General features: G+C 37.4%; 1 protein-coding gene across 2 annotated transcripts in view; it reads right to left on the reverse strand.

The window, feature by feature from the left end:
• Positions 1 to 20576, reverse strand: part of CDADC1 (cytidine and dCMP deaminase domain containing 1) — a 45186-nt gene extending 24610 nt beyond the window's left edge. Inside the window, exons 1-3 of one of the 2 annotated variants that reach the window (XM_036744302.1) lie at positions 20312 to 20576; positions 19444 to 19538; positions 7123 to 7197 (exon numbers count right to left, since the gene is read on the reverse strand). In XM_036744302.1, the coding sequence (XP_036600197.1) occupies positions 7123 to 7197; positions 19444 to 19538; positions 20312 to 20393 (252 nt within the window). In that variant the 5' untranslated portion in view covers positions 20394 to 20576. The remainder of the gene's footprint in view (positions 1 to 7122; positions 7198 to 19443; positions 19539 to 20311) is intronic. The other variant, XM_036744301.1, reaches the window with a different exon arrangement.
• Positions 20577 to 21042: the final 466 nt, after the last annotated feature.

A 21042-nucleotide genomic window follows, 5' to 3' on the forward strand; every position in this document is an offset into this window, starting at 1 on the left:
CAAGGCCTTACATAGTCCCTTGCACACAGTAGGCACTTAATAAATGTTAGCTGAGTTTGGTGAATTTATTCTAAATAAACACTGTAAAAGTTTAGTGCTTACTTGACTATATATTCTATTATCCAAATTGTTCGCAAAGCTTGTAGATGTCCTTAGTCAGCTTGTTCTAGTGATATGTAGTAATATACTAATTTTTTTTTAGTTCTGAGAAGGGTAAGAACCACATTACATAGAATACCCTTCCCAGGATCACAAAGTAATAGTATTTCTGAGGGATGACAGAGCTATTAACTTAAAAAAAAAAAGAGACTTTCTAAATTATTACTAAAAAGTTGGAATACAAATCAGAGAATGACAACAAAATAGAAATATTAAGTATATTCAATAAATTTATCAAATACATATCAATCTCTGACCTACCACCTACTAAAAAGATTAAAGTATAAAACTGTCAGTGACGGGTTCAATGTTTTTGCTAGCTAGGGCAGAAGGAATCTTCTGGGGTAATATCTTTTAACTACCTTCTTTTACGTGCTAACTGCAGTTAGACTGACATGTTTTTATCCACTCCTAACTGAAAATATACCTATCAATATCTCTTGAGATAACAGCTAGACATATGTCAGCTTGAGTTTTTAGAAGGCTGGAAGTCTCTAGGGTAATGAATAAAGCAGTGCAGTAAAATGGAAAAGGGCTCAGGTCTGGAAGTCACAGGACCTAAGTTCCAGTCCTGGGCCTGTGACTCCATTTGTCTGGGTCTCAGTTCCCCCATCTGACTATACAATGAAGGGGTTGAACTATGCTGAGATCTAAAGTCCTCTTCTAGCTCCACAATCTATGACAGTAATGGCATAGTAAGTCTAATTTCATAATATAATACTGAAGCAGGGAAGTAAAATCCCAAGTTAATGAATCAGCCATCACATAGACTCCAATTATTATAAGAGGGAATAAGATCTTAAAGAAAGATGAGATTCAAATTTTAAAAAATGATTCTTTGGGGGATAATCCATCACAATCCCAAGCATTTATCAAAAATCTGTTAATGATTTTGATGTTAGACACTGCACAAAACAAGCAAACACGGTTCTTACTTAAGACCCCCTTTCTCCCCACTCCCCATCCAATAAACTCCAGTGGCTCCATATTACCTCCAGGATTAAATATAAACTCCTCTGTTTGACTTTTAAAGCCATTCATAACCTGCTCCTTTTTTCCTTTCCAATGTTTTTACATCTTACTGTGAGCCAGTGACACCGGACTCTTTGCTGTTCCTTGCACACATCAGTCCATCTCCCAACTCCAAGCATTATCACTGGCTGTCCACCATGCCTGGAATGCTTTCTGTCCTCATCTCTACCTCTCGTCTGGCTCCCCTGGCTTCCTTCAGTTCTCAGGTAACGACTCACCTTCTGCAAGAAGCCTATCCCAGATCACCTTAATCTTAGTGCCTGCCCTCTGAGTTTGCATATTGTCCCTCCTTTAAACTGAGATCTTTGAGAGTAAGGACTATTTGGGTTTTTTTTTTTTAAACTTTTCTTTGTATCACCAGAGCTGAGTACACAGTAAGCACTTAAATGCTAGATAACTGACAATAATGATGCTAAAAGATGCAGAGGACACAGGAAGTGTGATTATAAAGCAAAACTTGACTTTTATTTGTGGTATGTGGAACCTATCTTAACTTCATTCCTTATATATTACTTTATAACTTTAACATCATACCTTATGTATTAATTATGCAGCAAATTGGGAAAATTAAGATTTTACAATAAGCAGAACCCAAAGTAAGTGACAAAGAGATATACGGCAAGGTACAGATCACCAGTTTTTTAATCAGGCACAAACTTCTTGGAGGACGTGGAGTTTAGGAAGCCGTTTGAATTCTGAGACAGAGATAATGAGGGAAGCACAAGGTATAAAACAAATGATGTCTTGGACGTGGAAGTAAGATGGACAAAGGGAGAAAGGTAAATCTGTCTATATTAGAGGAAAGAGAGGGACAAAAGCATCAGTCAAAAGGCCACACTTAAGGATTTAGAAGGCCACATGTGGCCCACAGGTTCCCCACCCCTGGACAAAAGGATAAAGCAAGAGAATAAATTATTTTAAGGGGAGTTAAAGAATCCTTGTTATCTGCCTCTATATTTAGGTAAGAAAGTTACTGTCAGGATCAGATATGCATGTGTGGAAAAAAGGAATTTCACTGTAAACTCAGTCTTTACTCTTAGGTCCCCTTAACATAAAAGTGATGTAAAATTAATTTTTTCCCTAAAGATATACAGTTTTAGTTTTTTTAAATTGCTTCCAACTTTATGGTTCAGTTCATAGATTTCTTTTATACAAAATGCTCTATCTTTTGTATAACTCTTTAGAGTTATACACTTTAAGGTCCCCTTAAAACAAAACAAAACAAAAAAAAAAACTTTTGAGAAAGCACCACACGGAGACAACTTTATTAAATATGAACTGCATCCCAATTATGGGCATGAATACTTGATTTCCTTGAGAACAAAGCCTGGTTTTTTTCTGGTTTGTTTTTGGCTTTTCTTTGTATTCCTACTGCTTAACACAGCGTCAGGTACATGGTAAGCACTTAGTAAATGCCAGCTGACTTACTGACTGAAACATGATACTCTTTGGAATACCTCAATGTAATTTCTAGATGGAACAGTTTGATAAACAGTTTATTCCTTGAGTCAACCAACTAAAAAGTAGGGGAAGACACTAATTATTTAAAATAAAATCAAAAAATTTAAGTATTTTCATCATCCATTAAACAAAATATCCAAAAATTATAGAGAAAGAATCTGCTTTAAAGTTCAAAAAGAAAACACAATGTACAAAAGATTGGTGCCAAATTGCCATCTTGCATGGCCCATGCACATGGATAGTACCCTTTTAAAAAAATCTATTCAGGAAGTTTACAAAACTGAGTGATTTCTAAAATTTCTACTAGCAGAGTACAAATTGGAGGCTCCTTGATCCTTTTTCTGAAACAACCTCATTCAGGAATGTTCACATTGGACTTACTATGATGACATTTGGTGAACATATGCAGAAATGGCAAGGGCCTAAAAAAATAGATTTTGACAAAAATGCTATTTTTTTCAACCAAGAAAAAGGTACTAGAATCAGATGCACAAGGGCCGATAAATACTGACTGCTAAGGAACATCCACTTAACAGGTCTCCTTTTTTGTTAAGTTAAAATCAATTATAGCTTTTACATGACTGGAAAATATCTATAGAACAATCTTTAAAAGGCTCAGCTTGACCTAAGATTATAGATTGAGAAATGGAAGAGACCTCAGAAACCATTTACTCGAACCATCTTATTTTACAGATGAAGAAACTGAAGATGAAAGATGTCAAGTGACTTCTTGCTCAAGACATATTGCTAAATATAGTAATGAAATAGCTGTATGTAGGTTACTTAAACTTTCAAGTCCAATGAAATCAAGAAAACTCCCACTGAAAAAGGAACTGCATTCTTTATTATATATGCTTTTAAAAAATAGCTCACATTTATATTTACTGTAATGTTTACAAAGCGCTTTCCAAGAACCCTGTGAGGTAGGTTTCACAACTAAGGAAAGTGAAGGCTTGATGTACCTGACCAGGTCAGGCAAGTTAGTGACAATACCAGGCCTTGAGCCCAAATCTTCCCATTGCCAGGCCAGTACTCTCCCCATTATAATACAAATGCCACTCTCTATCACATCCTCCTTCTAAGGGTGCTTTAAATCAGTGCACAGAATTTGGATGGATCTGACTTTTTGCAGGGGTTGTGTGGAAGATTTAAATGTACTAACCAAACAATTAATCAATTGCACCAAGGTTATATGCTGACAAGTTCAGACTGTTCCCAGAAGTGAAAAACAGGATTAAGTGTGATATTATGTAAGATTCATTTTTTCCTACAGAAACACAGGGCTAGTTACTTTTCTATTGCCTTTGACTTTATGATTCAGTATACAGATTTTTTTATACAAAATGCTCTAGCTTTTGTATAAATCTAGAAGAATGCAGTTAATATATCTCAAAAGGGCAATATGTACTGAATTTTAAAGTAAAACACTAAACTTATCTTGAAATTGGAGACCCAAAAATTCCACTTTTTTTTCCCCCTCATATTTATCTAAGTGCCAAGGTTTTAAACGCAAACTCCCTTTATTCACTTTATTAGCCTACTTTGGGCTCCTCTTAGTAAGCTGGAAAATAAAGAAAAATGTTGCTTTCAGAAGTGACTCACTGATGTCACGTATCCAAAAATTTCACCATTAAAATTCATTTCTCTAAACTGAACCAACCAAAGTAACCAGGACAATTGGTTATAGTACATTGATTTTCCCATGAGATTTACTTAATTGTTCGTAATAGATGGTAGTTAAGAGAGAAACCTTGGCTATGGAAGAATTTTTCAAAATTACTCTATATTAACAAGAAGTGCAAGCTTAAATCAGGCTCAGTTGACTTAATTTTATTTAGGTAAACTTTTGAACCAACTTTGTATACACTTTCTTGCTTAGATTCCTAGGAATCCTATTTAGTTTGTAACATAATTTATTACTTTTTTTTTTTTTTTACTTTATGATGGTATAGTCAAAATGTTAGAATTCTGGACAAAGATTTTCTATTCCAAAGTCTAAGAAATTCTGAAAAATTCCGAAGTTGCATTCCATTTAGGCAGTGTGATTTAATAAGATTCTCAAGAGGATTTAAGGAAACTAAATCCTTTCAGTGAATTAATGTTTTGGATTCTGCTTTATTTCACTGACAATTATGTAAGAGGATTCATGTGATCTTGTTCACTAAGTAATCTACAATTAAACACAGGCAACTAAGAATAGAGTGCTATAGATAAGAATCAGTATATTTACTATCTATTTTCAGGGATTCAGCATTTATTATTACTGTTGTCAACAATAACTAACATACTTGTTGATCCAGTGACACTGGTCTCTTGGCTATTTCACAAATAAGACACTCCATCTCTTGGCCCAGGCTTTTTTCTGGCTGTTCTCCATGCCTAGGATGTTCTTCCTCCTCATCTCTGCCTACAGACTTCCCTGGCTTCTTTTAAGTCCTAACTGAAATCCTATTTTACAGGAAGTCTTTCCCAACCCCTTTTAATTCTAGTGCCTTTCTTCTGTTAATTATCGTGTCTCCCCCATTAGATTGTGAGTTCCTTGAAAGCAAGGCCTACTTTTTAACTTTTTTTTTTTTTAAAACTCCAGTGCTTAGCTCAAGGCCTGGCACATAAGAAGTGCTTGGTATATGCTAAATGTTAAGTAGGTGCTTAATAAATGACCACATTCATATAGTTTTTTCATCACAACAACCTTATGAGAAAATCAGTATAAATATTATTATCCTCATTTTACTTATGGGGAACTTGAGGCTCAGAAAGTTAAAGTATTAAGTATCTAAGCTGGAATTCAAACCCAAATTCCCTGCCTCTGGGCAGTGTCCACCAAGCACACAACACTATTGAATGGAGTCTCCTTCCCCATTTCCTCTTCACCACCTTCCTGCATAATTGTACTAGCAGCTCATTTTCCTAGTTTTATTTTCTGTACTCTAGAAGAACAACTTAAATCCACAGAACCAGAAATAACATGAGACATCTACACTAATATGGACTCCTATTTAAAAAAAAAATCTAAAATGAGCACAGAGGCAAAATAAACACAGAACATGACAAATTGTTTATGTGTACTTCAGCCCTTCGAGGATCTGTGATTTTATCAGTTTGGGACTCTTGCAGATGGTCTTCAAGAGATGAGGCTGAATTCCTCACCAACCAGCCAGCCCTGTGGTGATGCGTCTCTTGGCAGGCAAGTGCATAGGCAACAGACATAAAAACACACAATTCAAACTCAAAGACCGTCTAGCTTGTTAAAATCTGCCACACCTTATGGTCCCTCTTCGCTGGAGGCCAGATCTACCTCAGAAGGAATACTACTTATACAAAATATATGTATATTTAGAAGAACAGAGAAAATTTCAAATCACAGCAAGGTTAAATCCTAAATATCTCAGAGGCAAATTAAAATGATTGAAAAGTCCAAATCATTTTGAGATAACTATTCTTTTGCCTCTTGGCAGAGGCCTAAGACTATCATAAAAGAGGGAAAAGATAATCTCTCCAGTTCTAAGAGTGTATTATCTAAGTCACAAGAAAAAGATACAAAATTCCTTACAAAAATTAATGACTAATAATTACTTCTAAATGAAAGGGAATCTGTTTCTTACTTTATTACTTAATCTCATATTTCTTACAATCAGGAATATTTTATGATGTTAGTGAACACTTTCCTCTTCTTAGTGCCATCACAATATTGCTATTTATAATTCTATGTATACTGAATTTTCACTCTAGATACTTAGAAAATTATATACGCACACATTTAAAAAGACATTTGGACCCTTTTAGAGGATACTATTTTAGTTAGCATGGCTTAATTGTCTGTTTAAGTCCGGAGCACTAATTCAAATGCTAGTTCATTTAAAATAGGTATGAAGTTGGTACAAGATTCCTTTTTTACAATCTACTATAAACTTAGGTTATTTATAATTCTTTTTTTTAAAGAACAGTCTTTCAATAATTAATATAAGCATTCAATTTATAGTACACTGATTTCAGATTTTGTTTGAAAAAAACATTTAAAATATACAATGATACTTATAATTTTGTTGATTATTGTTGAGTGGCTTAATCAAGAGAAAAAAAATCCCTTGGTAAAAAGCTATCCATCTTGAGAACAAGTGGAGAAAAAAGAATTCTAGGAGGTCTTATGAGGGATGACTGAATACCTCTTAAAATACTATATGCATTGAAGGAAATCAATATAGTTGATAAGCAAACTTAGTTGTGCTGATTTTCAATGCTGCATTTTTAACAAAGTGCACACACACACAAAAAGACCCCGACTGCCATCTCAGCTCATAGAGCCAATTCACAGATCTAGTGCTGGAAGAGACCTCAGGGGCACTCTAATCCAATCCCTTCACTCTATATGTAATAGTTATTGCAGATCAGTCAGATCAACAGATTAGGTAGATAGGTAGGAAAGTAGATAACAAAAACAGAGGTATGTTTTTTTTTTAATTCATTTACCTGTTTTTTGTCATTTGATACTTTGACCACATCTGCATTATCTCCCAACGGTCCAAGTTCATCCTCTTCCTTTCTCTGATTAACAACAAAATTTTTAAAAGGTTAACATCTAGGCATATTTTGTTTAGTACCAGGCCTACATTTTCTTTAGCAATATTCTTTTTCCTTTTATTTTTAAGAAATAACAAGAACTTTCATTTATTTTCTGCTGAGGCCTCACTTTGAAAATATTTATATAGAATAATTCCTTTGTGCTGATTTTCTTTCAGTACAGATTTTAGATAAGGTTTTTATGTAGCCAATGTTGTCTTTTTCCCTAGGCATCTAAATCTTCTATTAAGACAAAATTTTCTCTTGGAAAATAACTTCCAAGTTCATTACCATGAAGCCTACTACTTTGAGAGGTAAGTTTTTACAGCTAGTTTCTAATTACTTATACTAAATTTACTAATTACAAATGAAGGGCCCACCGAATTTCTACTTCCAATCAATTCTTTATTCTTTAAGAAGAAACAAATCAAGTATAATTTCCCCTCTAGGTGGTCTTCCAACTCCATAATCAAAACTACTCTCTATAGCCTTTAGAAAAATTATGAAATAGAATCAATAAGAACTGAAACAACATAAGCTCTTTTTATTAAAGTTAAAACTGAGGGAAATATAATTAACTCAGAGTCTAAAGAGTTAAATAAGATGTGTAACTAAAGGGTTTGAAGACTGCAAGCTAGGCATATGGCTGTATCTAGAAGCCAGAAAGATTAAATAAATTCTCAAAGTTATTTCCCTTCAATGACATTCTAATTCTTAAACACTGATAAGTAACTTACATTTATGTGTCAAGATTTACAAAGTACTGTACAGACATTATAAGTTTTTATTAAGCATCTACTGTGTTAGGTGCTAAGGGATACAAATACAAAAGTGAAATGGAGGGAGACACTATATAATCACAGATATGTAAAAACAAAATAATATACATGTGTGCGGGTATGTATGTGTGTATATATGTATGTATATATAAATATGTATACATACACACACATACATAATCTACAGATTTGGACAGAAGGCACTGACTAGAGTGAGCCATAAAAGGTCTCCTGAAGGAAGTGAAACTTCAACTCTGCCTTGAAAGGAAGCTATGGGTTCCAAGAGACAGAAGTAAGGGAGGAAAGCCTTATGTTTAAGTATGAAGGTGGAAGATGGAATGCCATATAAAGGCAACAGCAAGTACTCCTGTTTAACTACAGCATGTGAAGGAAAGTACTGTTTAATTATCCTAGAAAGATTGACACTTAATGCCCTATACCACATAGCCCCAGTGAAACTTTCATTTTACAGTCATTGGAGAGCCATTAAAAATTCTTGAGCAGAAGAACAGACACATGGTCAAATCTTTGCTTTGTGAAAAAAATGATTTGACCTCTGTGTGGATGATGGCTTGGAGAGGGGAAGACTTGAGGCTGGGAGACCAGTTAGGAGGTTATTACAATAATCTAGGTGAACAGTGTTGAGGACCTAATCTATGGTGGAGGATTTATGAAATGAGTGATGAGGAGATGGTATATGCAATATATTTTAGAGGCAGAATCAGTAAGACTTGGCAACTAATTTCCTATAGAGGTGTGGAAGGAATTAAATCGATCGAATTTGAAGATATTTGCCATATTGGCAGGAGACTTCTATCCCAAGAATAGATTACTGCACTTTAAGTGATTAATAGAGATTATGATATGTTTATGACAGTTTATGCCAGAATCATTGGAGTATTCAAATGAAAACACATATTTTCAAGGCTATCAAATTTCTCACCAACATAGTATTACAACAAATGAAAACCTTATGAAATACACTATTACTTTATCAACCTGAAATGTTCAGCCAGTAAACAAATTAGAATTTGTCCTTCAAATCTGAAAGTCAGTTGTCTGGAATTTGAAATGCATTTTCCTTGGAGAAATAATGTTATAAATAGTGGTTAAATGCCTAATCCAGCTTACAAAAATCTATTTAACCATAATGTAGCTGAAATAGAAGCCACTAACTATTATGAGTTCAAAGCCCATGGTGGGGTGTGACGGGATATAGGTAAGGACTACGGGGAAGCTCCAGTGGCTGGTCAACTCCTACTACAACATTTAAGAATGGGGCTCTTCCAACTCTGGCACTGGCAGTTCTGGTGGTAGCTGCGGAATAGGGAGCTGCAGGAGTAAAGGTGAACAGGAACAGCATTGATTGTAATGAGGGACTGCCTCTATCTCAACATCACAGAATTTTAATGCTGTGATAGATGTCGGTCATCTAATCTAATTCATACCTAAACAAGAATCTCCTGTATAATATCCTGTCTAAGGTTTTCCAAGCTCCGCTGGAGGGCCACTAGTGATAAAAACAAAACAAAACAAAACAAAACAAAACACCATATCCCTAAACAACCCATTCTACACTTTCAGGAAATTCTTTCTGAAGACAAAACTTTCTAAGACAAACTAATTATTTGTAATTCCTATCCATCGTTCCTTCCAAGTTCAAACAGGTCAAGTCTAATTAATTACTCTTTTTCAAGACAGTCCTCCACATATCTGAAGACAGCTAACATGTCCTCTGAAAGTCTTTTCCTTCCTATGCTAATCATTCCTAATCTAAAACAATCCCTCAGATTACATTCTCTTTAGTCTGCTCACTGTCCTCTGGGCCTTGCTATAAAGATGTTCTATTCTCCTTAAAATATGGCAATCTGAACTAATATAACACTTCACTTGTGGTCGTGCCAAGGCAGAATACAGTGAGAAACTACTTCCCTCATTCTGAACAACATCAGACTGATATTAATGCAGACCAACTAAGATAGTGTTACCTTTTGGGGTAACCTTATTAAGCTTCCAGTCCACTAACTCATGTGCCATAGACTTCCCTTTTGGTATTTGTGCAACTGATTTGTTTTAATTTATTCCTTTTAAATTCCTCTTACTAGGTTTGGCCCATCATGCTAGCCCAGTGAGATCTTTTTGGATGCTGACTCCATGATTCAATTCAACAAGTATTTATTAAGTTCACACTAAATGCTAAACACCGAAGATTTAAAAACAAAAACAAAACAAAAAAGTTACCAATCTATACCAGTTTTTTATATGCAAATTTTGATAAGTATGTTGCACATATCTTCCTTCAAATCACTGAAAAATAAATGAACAGCCCTATGATGTTCAACAATTAATAGGGCAATAAATCTACTATTTGAGATTTTTAAAAATACAATGTTAAAGCAACATTGTACAATGATCAACTATGACAGCAATACAATGATCCAAGCCAATTCCAAAAGACTCATGATGGAAAATGCTATCCACATCCAGAGAAAGAACCGATGGAAGTCTGAATGCAGATCAAAGCATACTATTTTCACCTTTTGTGTGTGTGTGTGTGTGTGTGTGTGTGTGTGTGTGGTTTTTCCTTTTGTTCTGTTTCTTCTTTCAGAACACAGCTACTGTAGAAATATGCTTAACATGACTGCACATGTATAACCTATATCAGACTTCTTGCTGTCTTGGGGAGAGGGGTGGTGAAGGAGGAAGGGAATGAGGGAAATGATTTGGAACTCAAATTCTTTTTTTTTAAAATTGTAATAGTTTTTTTTTAATTAGATTTTTTATTTTTAGTTTACAACACTCAGTTCTACGTGTTCTTGAGTTTCAAATTTTCTTCCCTTCCCCCCCTCCCCCTCCTTCCCAAGACAGCATGTAGTCTGATATAGATTCTAGATATACCTTTGCATTAAACTTATTTACACAATAGTCAAATTGTAAAGAAGAATTATGACCAATGGAATGAATCATGAGAGAAGAAACAAAACCAAAAAAGAAGAGAAAAAAAAAAGAGAGAGCAAATAGTTTGCCTCAATCTGCACTCAGACTCCACAGTTCTTTCTCTGGATGTGGACATCTTTTTCCATCATGAGTCCTTTGGAGCTGTCTTTGAGCCTTGTATTGCTGAGAAGAGCCAAGTCTATCAAACTTAGCCATCACAGAATCAATATGTCTGTGACTGTGTACAATGTTCTCCTGGTTCTGCTCCTCTCACTCAGCATCATATCATATAGACCTTTCCAAGTTATTATGAAATCCGTATCTTTCCCATTTCTTATACCACAATAGTATTCCATTAAATTCACATACCACAACTTGTTCAGCCATTCCCCAATTGATGGGCATCTCTTTGATTTCCAATTCTTTGCTACCACAAAAAGAACTGCTATAAATATTTTTGTAATACAGGTCCCTTTCCCATATGTGTGATATCTTTGGGATATAGCTCTAGGAGTGATATTGCTGGGTCAAAGGGTATGCACATTTTTATAGCCCTTTGGGTATAGTTCCAAATTGCTCTCCAGAATGGCTCATCTGTTTACAACTCCACCAACAATCTATTAATGTTCCAATTTTCCCACATCCTCTCCAGCATTTACTATTTTCCTGTTTTGTCATGTTAGCCAATCTGACAGGAAAGATGTGGTACCTAAAAGTTGTTTTGATTTGCATTTCTCTAATCAATAGTGATTTAGAGCATTTTTTCATATGCCTATAGATATCTTTAATTTCTTCCTCTGAAAACTGCCTGTTCATATCCTTCAACCATTTCTCAACTGGGGAACGGCTTTTATTCCTATAAATTTGGCTCAGTTCCCTATGTATTTTAGATATGAGGCCTTTATCAGAGACACTGGTTGTAAAGATTTTCTCCCAATTTTCTGCTTCCCTCCTAATCTCTGTTGCATTGGCTTTGTTTATACAAAAACTATTCAGTTTAACATAATCAAAATTATCCATCATGCATTTTGTAATGCTCTCTATCTCTTGTTGGGTCATGAATTCTTCCCCTTCCCATAAATCCGATAGGTAAATTATTCTATGCTCTCCCAAACTGCTTATAGTATCAGCCTTTATTTCTAAATCATGAACCCATTTTGAGTTTATTTTGGTATATGGTATAAGATATTGGTCTATGCCCAGTTTCTACCATACCATTTTCCAATTTTCCCAGCAGTTTTTGTGGAATAGTGAATTCTTAGCCCAGAAGCTGGATTCTTTGGGTTTATCAAAGAGTAGATTGCCATAGTCGTTGACTACTGCGTCTTGTGTACTTAACCTACTCCACTGATCCACCACTCTGTTGCTTAGCCAGTACCAGGTAGTTTTGATGACTGCTGCTTTACAGTAGTTTGATATCTGGTATGGCTAGGCCACCTTCCCTAGCATTTCTTTTCATTAATTCCCTAGATATTCTGGACCTCTTGTTCTTCTAGATGAATTTTGTTATTATTTTATCCAGCTCTGTAAAATAATTTTTTGGTAATTCGATTGGTATGGAACTGAATAAGTAAATTAATTTAGGTAAAATTGTCATTTTTATTACATTAGCTCAGTCTAACCATGAGCAACTGATGTTTTTCCATTTATTTAGATCTGACTTTATTTGTGTGAGAAGTGTTTCATAATTATATTCATATAGGCCCTGGGTTTGTCTTGGCAGGTAGACTCCCAAATATTTTATAGTGTGTCTACAGTAACTTTAAATGGAATTTCTCTTTCTATCTCTTGCTGTTGGGCTTTGTTAGTAACGTATAGGAATGCCAAGGATTTATGTGGGTTTATTTTACATCCTGCAACTTTACTAAAGTTTTTTTATTATTTCAAATAGTTTTTTACTTGATTCTCTAAGTAAACCATCATATCGTCTGCAAAAAGTGATAATTTAGTTTCTTCTTTGTCTATTCTAATTCCTTCAATTTCTTTTTCTTCTCTTAAAGCAAATGCTAACATTTCTAGTACCAAATTGAATAATAGGGGTGATAATGGACATCCTTGTTTCACCCTGGATCTTACTGGGAATGCATCTAGGTTATCTCTATTACATACAATGCTTGCTGATGGTTTTAGGTAGATGCTACTTATAATGTTAAGGAAGACTCTGTTTATTCCTATGCTTTCCATTATTTTTAATAGGAATGGGTGTTGTATTTTGTCAAAAGCTTTTTCTGCCTCTATTGAGATAATCACATAGTTTCTGCTAGTTTTGTTATTGATATGATCAATTATGCTGATAGTTTTCCTGATATTGAACCAGCCTTGCATTCCTGGAATAAATCCTAGCTGGTCATAGTGTATTATTCTCTTGCTGCAATCTTTTTGCTAATATTTTATTTAAAAATTTTGCATCAATATTCATTAGGGAAATTGGTCTATAATTTTCTTTCTCCGTTTTGACTCTTCCTGGTTTAGGTATTAGTACCATATTTGTGTCATAAAAAGAACTTGGTTGGACTCCTTCTTTGCCTGTTTTCCCAAATAGTCTATAAAGTATGGGAATTAATTGTTCTTTAAATGTTTGATAGAATTCACATGTAAAACCATCTGGCCCTGGAGATTTTTTCCCTAGGGAGTTCACTGATGGCTTGCCCAATTTCTTTTTCTGAGACAGGGTTATTTAGGTAATTTACTTCCTCTTCTGTTAACTTGATGGAACTCAAATTCTTAAAGAATGTTGAAAACTGTTTTTACATGTAATTGAAAAAATAAAATACTATCTATATTAAAAAAAATTTAAGTTGTTAAAAATAAATAAAAATTTTAAAATATGTATAATGTTAAAGCTTTAAAGTTCCACATACTACTAATTTCAAACAGGTAATGGATATGGATTCAGGCCTGGAGATTCTAAATAAAGATTTCAAACAGGATATTTGAATTTTTTTTTAAGTACTGAATTCTTTATTATGGAATCTGCCAAATGAGAAAATAAGATGCCAGGAAAAGAGTCAACCTAAGAAAGTTTAAGGTACATAAAAGATAAATTTTTAAAAACATAATTTAAATCATGTTAATAATTTGTCTTTATAATCATATAACTGGTTTGGCAATATTTTTATCATGTTAAGCCTAAATAGTATTACTAGTTACATTTTTCTTCCTCAAGTGAACTAATTTTTCTTTATAAATTTTTAAAGACACAGTAAGGTAACTAATTACTGCGTGTATTACTGATAACATTCTCTGAAATTGAAAAGGGCCACATTGGCTTCATTACTAATAGTCATTGTTATATAATTATTCATCACATACAATTCTGCACCTTTTACTATTTCTCATTCATTTGGAGAAATTAATGAAGTCTAAAGTGATTTTGTCAAAATGTCTCATGAATTTCTTCATTTTAGTACAGGTTCTATCCTTATCCTTCTCTACAGTGTAAAGGTCTCTGGAACTGGAGACCCAGGAACTGAGTTTGAACACCAGTTCTGTTATTTATTTTAATAAAAGTTGGCCTAGGCACTTCAGCTCTCTGGGCCTGTTGCCTCATTCTGTAAAATAAGGGGATAAGATTACATGACCTCTAACGTCCCTTCTTATTTTAGATCTATGATCCTATAATTCTGTCTTATACATTTTTTGCCAAAGCTTAAATGTGATTACCCTTTTAATCTAGTTTTTTAAAGTCCCAAAACACTCAAGAATTTTTATCTCAAAATGTCTCACTGATGTTTTACCCATAAAAATGATTCTTAGGAACTTCATATTTTAACAAGAGAAGTAGTAAGAGATAAGCAGTAAGAACTAACATGAAAGTCCATAAAATAAATGGTAGATTTCTTTAATGAGATCAGTTAGATTGCAGGGAAAAAAACAGAAGAGTAAAGGTCTGAGGAATAAGGGACAGACTCAAAGATATGAAAAAAAATCATGATAGAACTTTAGAGATAATGTTCTGAGAACACAGAGACTTAATTTAATTTTTAATCCAATCCAACAAGGATTAACTAAATACTTCCAGGGAAAAAAAACATCTTTTATTGAAAATCAAGAATTTCTCTGTTAAGAGTCTGTTGTCCAAGATGTATAGCAAGATAATAGAAATATATGAGACCAAGAGCTGTTAACGATAAGTAATCAAAGCATATAAACAGAAAAGGTGAATTAAAAGAGGTGCAGCTTCTAGGAATAAGGAAACAATCAAGTTAAACACTCACCTAGCATTTATTAAGCACCTAAGTACCAGGCATTGTGCTATGCTCTCACGATAAAAAGACATTAAAAACAAAACAAAACCAGCCCCTGCTTTCGGTCCACTGGGGGAGATAACATGCAAACAGTTATGCACAAACAAGATATATACAGGATAAACTAGGGCTAGTCTCAAAGGGGAGGTACAAAGATTGAGGAGGACTAAGAAAGGCTTCTTGTAGAAGGTGGGACTTTAGCTGAGACTTGAAAGAAGCTAGGAGGCAAAAATGAGGGGGGTAAGTGTAACAGGCATGGGAAAGAACCAGTGAAAGTGCTCAGAGTTGGAAGAGATATTCTGTCCTTATCAGACCTAATCTAGAATATTGTTCAGTTCTGGACACAACAGATTAACAGCATCTTTAATCAGCTGGAGAGTATCCAAGAAGAGGACAATGTGGACGATAAAGCACCTTGAGTGCATGTCATCAGGTACTGAGGAAGTTAAGCGTGGAAAAGACTCAGAAGGTGAGGGACAACTGATGGTCTTCAAGTATTTGAAAAGCTGTCTCATGGAAAGACTAGTTCTCTTTAGTCCCAGAGGGCAGAACGGGACAAAGAGTAAAAGTGAGGCTTGATGACAGGAAAGGCTTCCTAACAATTAGCTCTCTCAGTCAGTGAAAGGAGCTGTTTTTAGTGGCAGTGAGTTTGTCTTCAAGAAGGGGCTAGAAGACCAGTTGTCTGAAGTTATAGTAAGGATGCTTGTCAAGTTGGACTAAATGTCAACTAGGTCCCTTCCAACTCTCAAATTCTATGAATTGTAGACTGTTATAAACCACATGCTTCAAATCATTAATAATAAGAAGCACAGATATTTCATCTTCACAACCAACAATTTAAAGATAGGTAAAGTCAGTGTTGGAAGAGGGGCTGTGCTAAGGCACACTAACACACAGATGGTAGAGTTGTGAACTGGTCCAATTATTATGGAAAGTTATTTGGAATTATGCTAAGAAAATGAACAAAATGTCTATGTGCTTTGACCCAGGGATCTCACTGCTAGGCATATATCCCACGTAGGTCAAAGACAGAAAGGTCTCACACACCAAAAACTCATGGTGGCATTTTTGTGTGTGGTAGCAAAGAACTGAAAACAAAGTAATACCACAGATTTAAAACTCATTTTACAGATGAAGAAACTGAGGCTCAGAAGAGCTTAGTGATTTGCCTAGGGTCACACAGCTATGAAGTGTGAGAGGAGGGACGTAAATCCAGGTCTTACTGACTTCGTTTCCCAGCCAGCTGATTTCCTAGACTTCATCATTGTCTCCAGTAACTCACCTTCCAGCAAGACTGAATTAATTCTGAAACTCACACCTCCTCGGTACCCACCTGGCCCTAGGAACCCCTCCCTCCCTCTGACTGGAGAGTGGGAGGTAGACAGGAGAACTTCTTCCAGATCCTCCACCTCGTCATCTCCTACTGGGTTACAGGCCTTTATCATGCCCCTCTGCAGGGTACCCTCCCCACTCCTTTCTTTTTTATGTTGTCTTCCTCCATTACATTGTAAGCTCCCTGAGGTCAGGGACCTTCTTTATATCTGCAACACTTAGCACACTGCCTGGCAGGCTATTTGCTCACTGACTTCAAGTCCAGATCTCTATCCCCTACACTAGGGGTGGGAACCTGGGGCCTTGGGGACACATGTCACCTTCTAGGTCCTTGGGTGAGGTCTTTTGACTTTGTCAAAGTCTTACAGAACAAATCCGGATTCAGTCAAAGGGCTGCACTTGAGGACCTAGAGGGCCACATGTGGCCTCAAGGCTGCAGGTTCCCCACCCCTGCCCTACAATGTGCTGCCTCTCTGTCATCTAAGCAGATGATGGTGATGATAGCTAACGATAACCAGCATTTATGTAGTGCTTTATGGTTTGCAAAGCACTTTACAAACTGCCTCATTTTTATCCTTACAACCACCCTCACACCCACAACCAAAAGAAAACTCTGACAGAGGCTTAAATGCACTGTCCAAGGTCATACAGCTAGTAAGTATCTGGGGCTGAATTTGGACTCAGGACCTCCCTACTCCCAAGTCCAACCCTCTACCCACTGTACCTTCTAGCTGCTGATCCAGAGACTGAGGGTAGCTAAACAAACTGTGGTCCATGAATGTAAATGAACATTTATGTGCCATAAGAAACAATGAATGCAAAGAATTCAGAGAAGACTAAAAAAACTTATTTGAATTGATGAAGGACGAAGGAACCAGCCCTGGGGGGAAAAATACATGCAAACAATCACAAGTTAAAACAAACATTGTATAACAACGAAGAAGCTTGGTTTCATACAAGAGTGGTAAAATAAATCTCCCTTGCATCTCTTTAGAAGTTAGGAAACTACAGGCGTGGTACATTGCCTATATTGTCAGTCAGATGACGTATAGGCCAATACCACATAGTCTAGTGGTACTGCCCTATACCCAGGTACTGCTGACAGGAAGCAAAGAGGGATTACAACTCTAATGCCCAGTATAATGAAAATCAAGGTCATTGCACCATCTAAGGATAAGTCTTCTCTCTGGATTAGAAATTCCACTCTGGCCTTCCTTGTCCCCTTTCCAGCAAATGTGGTTCAGCAAGCAGGTATATGACAAACCTGGACTCTCCATCATCCACTTCCACTGCAAATGCCTTGAGCCTTCTAGTGAGGCAGCACAGTGGATAAAACACTGGACCTGGAGTAAGGAAGACCTGAGTTCAAATCCAACCCCAAACATTGTCTAGCTGTGTGACCCAGGGCAAGTCACTTAGCTTGTCTACCTCAGCTTCCTTGTCTGTAAAATGAGGATAACAGTAACTACCTCCCAGGGTTGTTGTGAGGACAAGATGAACAGTCTCTGGCACATAGTAAGTGCTATATAAAAGTGCTATTATTATTGTTCTAAATGGATTGTTTTTTTTTCCTAAATTTTTATCAAAGGTTGTAATATGATAAATGCTCAAAAAAGAGAAGAGACTGGCATGGTTTTATTTAGTTCCGGAAGAAACTTGACTATTTTAAAATCGAATAGTCAAAGTGACGAACAGTCGAAGTATGTTAGAGGCAAACATCCCCAAAGTTCTACAATGTAATGCACTGTTAGAGTTACTTGCCTCCATGAAGGCTGCTCTGCTCTATCAAAGGATGTAATTACATAAATCTAGACAAGGGAGAGGGAGGTAGGAAGGAAATAATTTTGCTTACAAGTATATTATCTAATCTTAAAAAAAAAGTTCTGTATCTGCCACCTTAATATTTGTTCCTTTAAAAAAAAGCTCTGAGCTATAATGGTGCCCCTCCTTTCCCACCCAGACCTCCCAAAATAGAAGTGAATGAAGGCTTTTTACAGTCTTTCTAGGAGTTCAATGAAAGTAGTCCAAAAGAAGTGAGATGCGCAGATTTAGAGAATCCACCCCAAACAGGTGGACCTGCCATAGAGTATTCCAACCTAGTACTGGTCTGATCAGCTGCAGTGGGACACACTGTAACTTGACTCTAACAAAGTGATGTTATTTCGGTCCTCTTCAAGAAGGAAGGACAACAATCAATCAAGAGTTCAACGGGATTAGTGCCAATTCTTGAAAGAGGGGAGATACTTTACTTGTACATTCATTTAAGACTAGTTCAAATAAAAGTGTACATGTTAAAAAAGAAAGCAATAGTCAGGGAAAAAAAACTAAGCAATTATCAGTATATATTTATTTGGATTGAATATATCTTTTCACTATGCGGCCTTTTTGCTTGTAAAATGTAAGCATTATTATACATTTCTAACCTATTTTAATTCTATCTAAACAAATCCAAGGAAGAAAGTGGGCACTAATCAATCAAGTATTTATAGATTGTCTACTCTAAGAATAATGCTACCTTACATATTTGCAGACAGCCAAAATTAATATAATACATCAACTCTGCCCAAAAGGGGTTTACAATCCAATGAAGGCAAAATTGACTCATGTTAAGACAATTAAGCATTAAATTATGTCAGACTTAAATCACAAGGTCAGAGCAACTCCTCAATACCAACTCTGACTGAAATGTGGCCCCGTCTCAAAAATTACCTTTCTATACGTAAGAAAGTTTTTCATCAAAGTATTCGCAATTGTATTTATGAGTAACAAACGTCAGAACGCATCTCAGAGGCGCCTTTCAATTTTCAGATCTCATGGTTAAGTTCTTTCTTTTTTAACGTTACAAAGTCTGGAGGATTAGACTGAAGTTCTAGGCCAGTGTGGCAATGCTGGAGGGAGGGAGGGGTAAGCGGCATAAAAAGAAAAGTGAACTCTACCTGTGCTTTTTGCTTTCTCTCCACTGTTGGGAAGAGTTCCATCCAGAGACTGAGCAGAGTGAAAAGGTTGACTTTAGAAAGCCTCGGCATTTGGCCTACGACAACAGAAAACATACTTTAAAATGTTGCCAATGCTCGTGAAAACAAGCTTTCTTTGGCTCGTCAGAACTTTGGCGCTGTTTTGCTCTACCTGCATCCTTACTATCCAGAGAAGATGGAACCAGGAAGAGGTTAGGGAGAGACAATGATGTTTCAGGATCATTAACTGCTCCCAAGGTGGGCTGGCTCGTGGTGCGGTACGCGGAGCTGGACCTGGAGAGCCAGGAAGCCCAGAGCTCAAAGGGGACCCCGGTGAGGACAAGATGAGATCATAAAAAGGGAAGCGCTTGGCAGGAAGAGGCGGCGGTACATCCCAGAGTTATCCCTGGGGGCACAGACTCGGGACCGCGGTGCGAGGTTTGAATCCTGAGGCGCTCGCAGCCTGAGCCTGCGTGGGGAGCAAGCCCGGCCCGGCTGCAGCATCCCGCCGCCAACCTCGTTAAAGAGCGACCCGGCTGTATGCATCACAGGGACGCGGCACCAAGAAGTCCCCGGAAAGTGGAAAGGAAGACAAGGACAGGGGCTGGGGTGAAGTGAGGGTCAGGAGGTCGAGGCACAACGCCGGTCAGAGCAGTGGGCGGGGCTAAGGTCAAGGGCCCGTCCAGGCTTGGGGGGAGGTCAGGGCGCGAGCTCCGGGAGCGCCCTGCAGGACAGTGGAGCCCGGGACTCCCGGACGGCGCCGAGGAGAGCTAGCGGAGGAAGTTGGAAGGGCAAGGCGGAGCTGTGGGGCTCGAGATCAGGGTCACGGTCAAGGCGCCCGGGAACTCACCGGTCATACTACCCGTCTGCGTGCTCACTGACCGCCCGGCCCCCGCGCTCTCCAGATTTTGCATCTGCTCTGCTTCTTTCATCCCGACCCCGGCGGTCTTTGCTGCCCGCGGGACTCCCCCGAGTCAGGCATGATCCCAGCCCCCCTACAGGGTGCCCCTTCCGCCCTCTCCCAGCAACGGTAAAGCAACGGCCGCCACGGCACACAGAGCTGACGTCACGCCCCCGCCACGCTCCTCGCCGTCTGGCGCATATCTGTGACGTACGGGCGCCAGCGCGTGGGGGCGGGGTGAAGAGAGAGAGGGAAGGGGTGACGGGAGGAGGAGAAGGGAAGGGGCGGGTCTTGCCCAGCCCAGCCTCCTGTCACCTTTAGGATCAGATGTGAAAAGAATATCTCGCCCCGTCTCTTTTTAGTTACCGTATCTACAGCAGTAACCCCCTTATTCTGTACTTGAGGGTCACAGGGTGTTCTGTAGAGGCTGCGGGCTGGGGGTAGTAGTGGTCATTTTTCATAATAACGGTGAGTTAGTTAAATGAGAACATTTTCGACATTGACAAAGTGCTTTTCTCACAAACAGGGTGGAAGGGTGGGAAAAGGTGCAGTGGGCACGGGAGTGGACCCGAAGGATGTGGGATGTCCACGCGTGCTGCGGGATGGAACTGAGGTTTGGGGGAAAGGGTGAGCCACGGCGTGCAAGGCAGGGAGAACATCATTATCGAAAGACTCCTGTG

This window comes from Trichosurus vulpecula, chromosome 2, assembly GCF_011100635.1.
Source record: "Trichosurus vulpecula isolate mTriVul1 chromosome 2, mTriVul1.pri, whole genome shotgun sequence".
NCBI classification, from domain to species: domain Eukaryota; kingdom Metazoa; phylum Chordata; class Mammalia; order Diprotodontia; family Phalangeridae; genus Trichosurus; species Trichosurus vulpecula.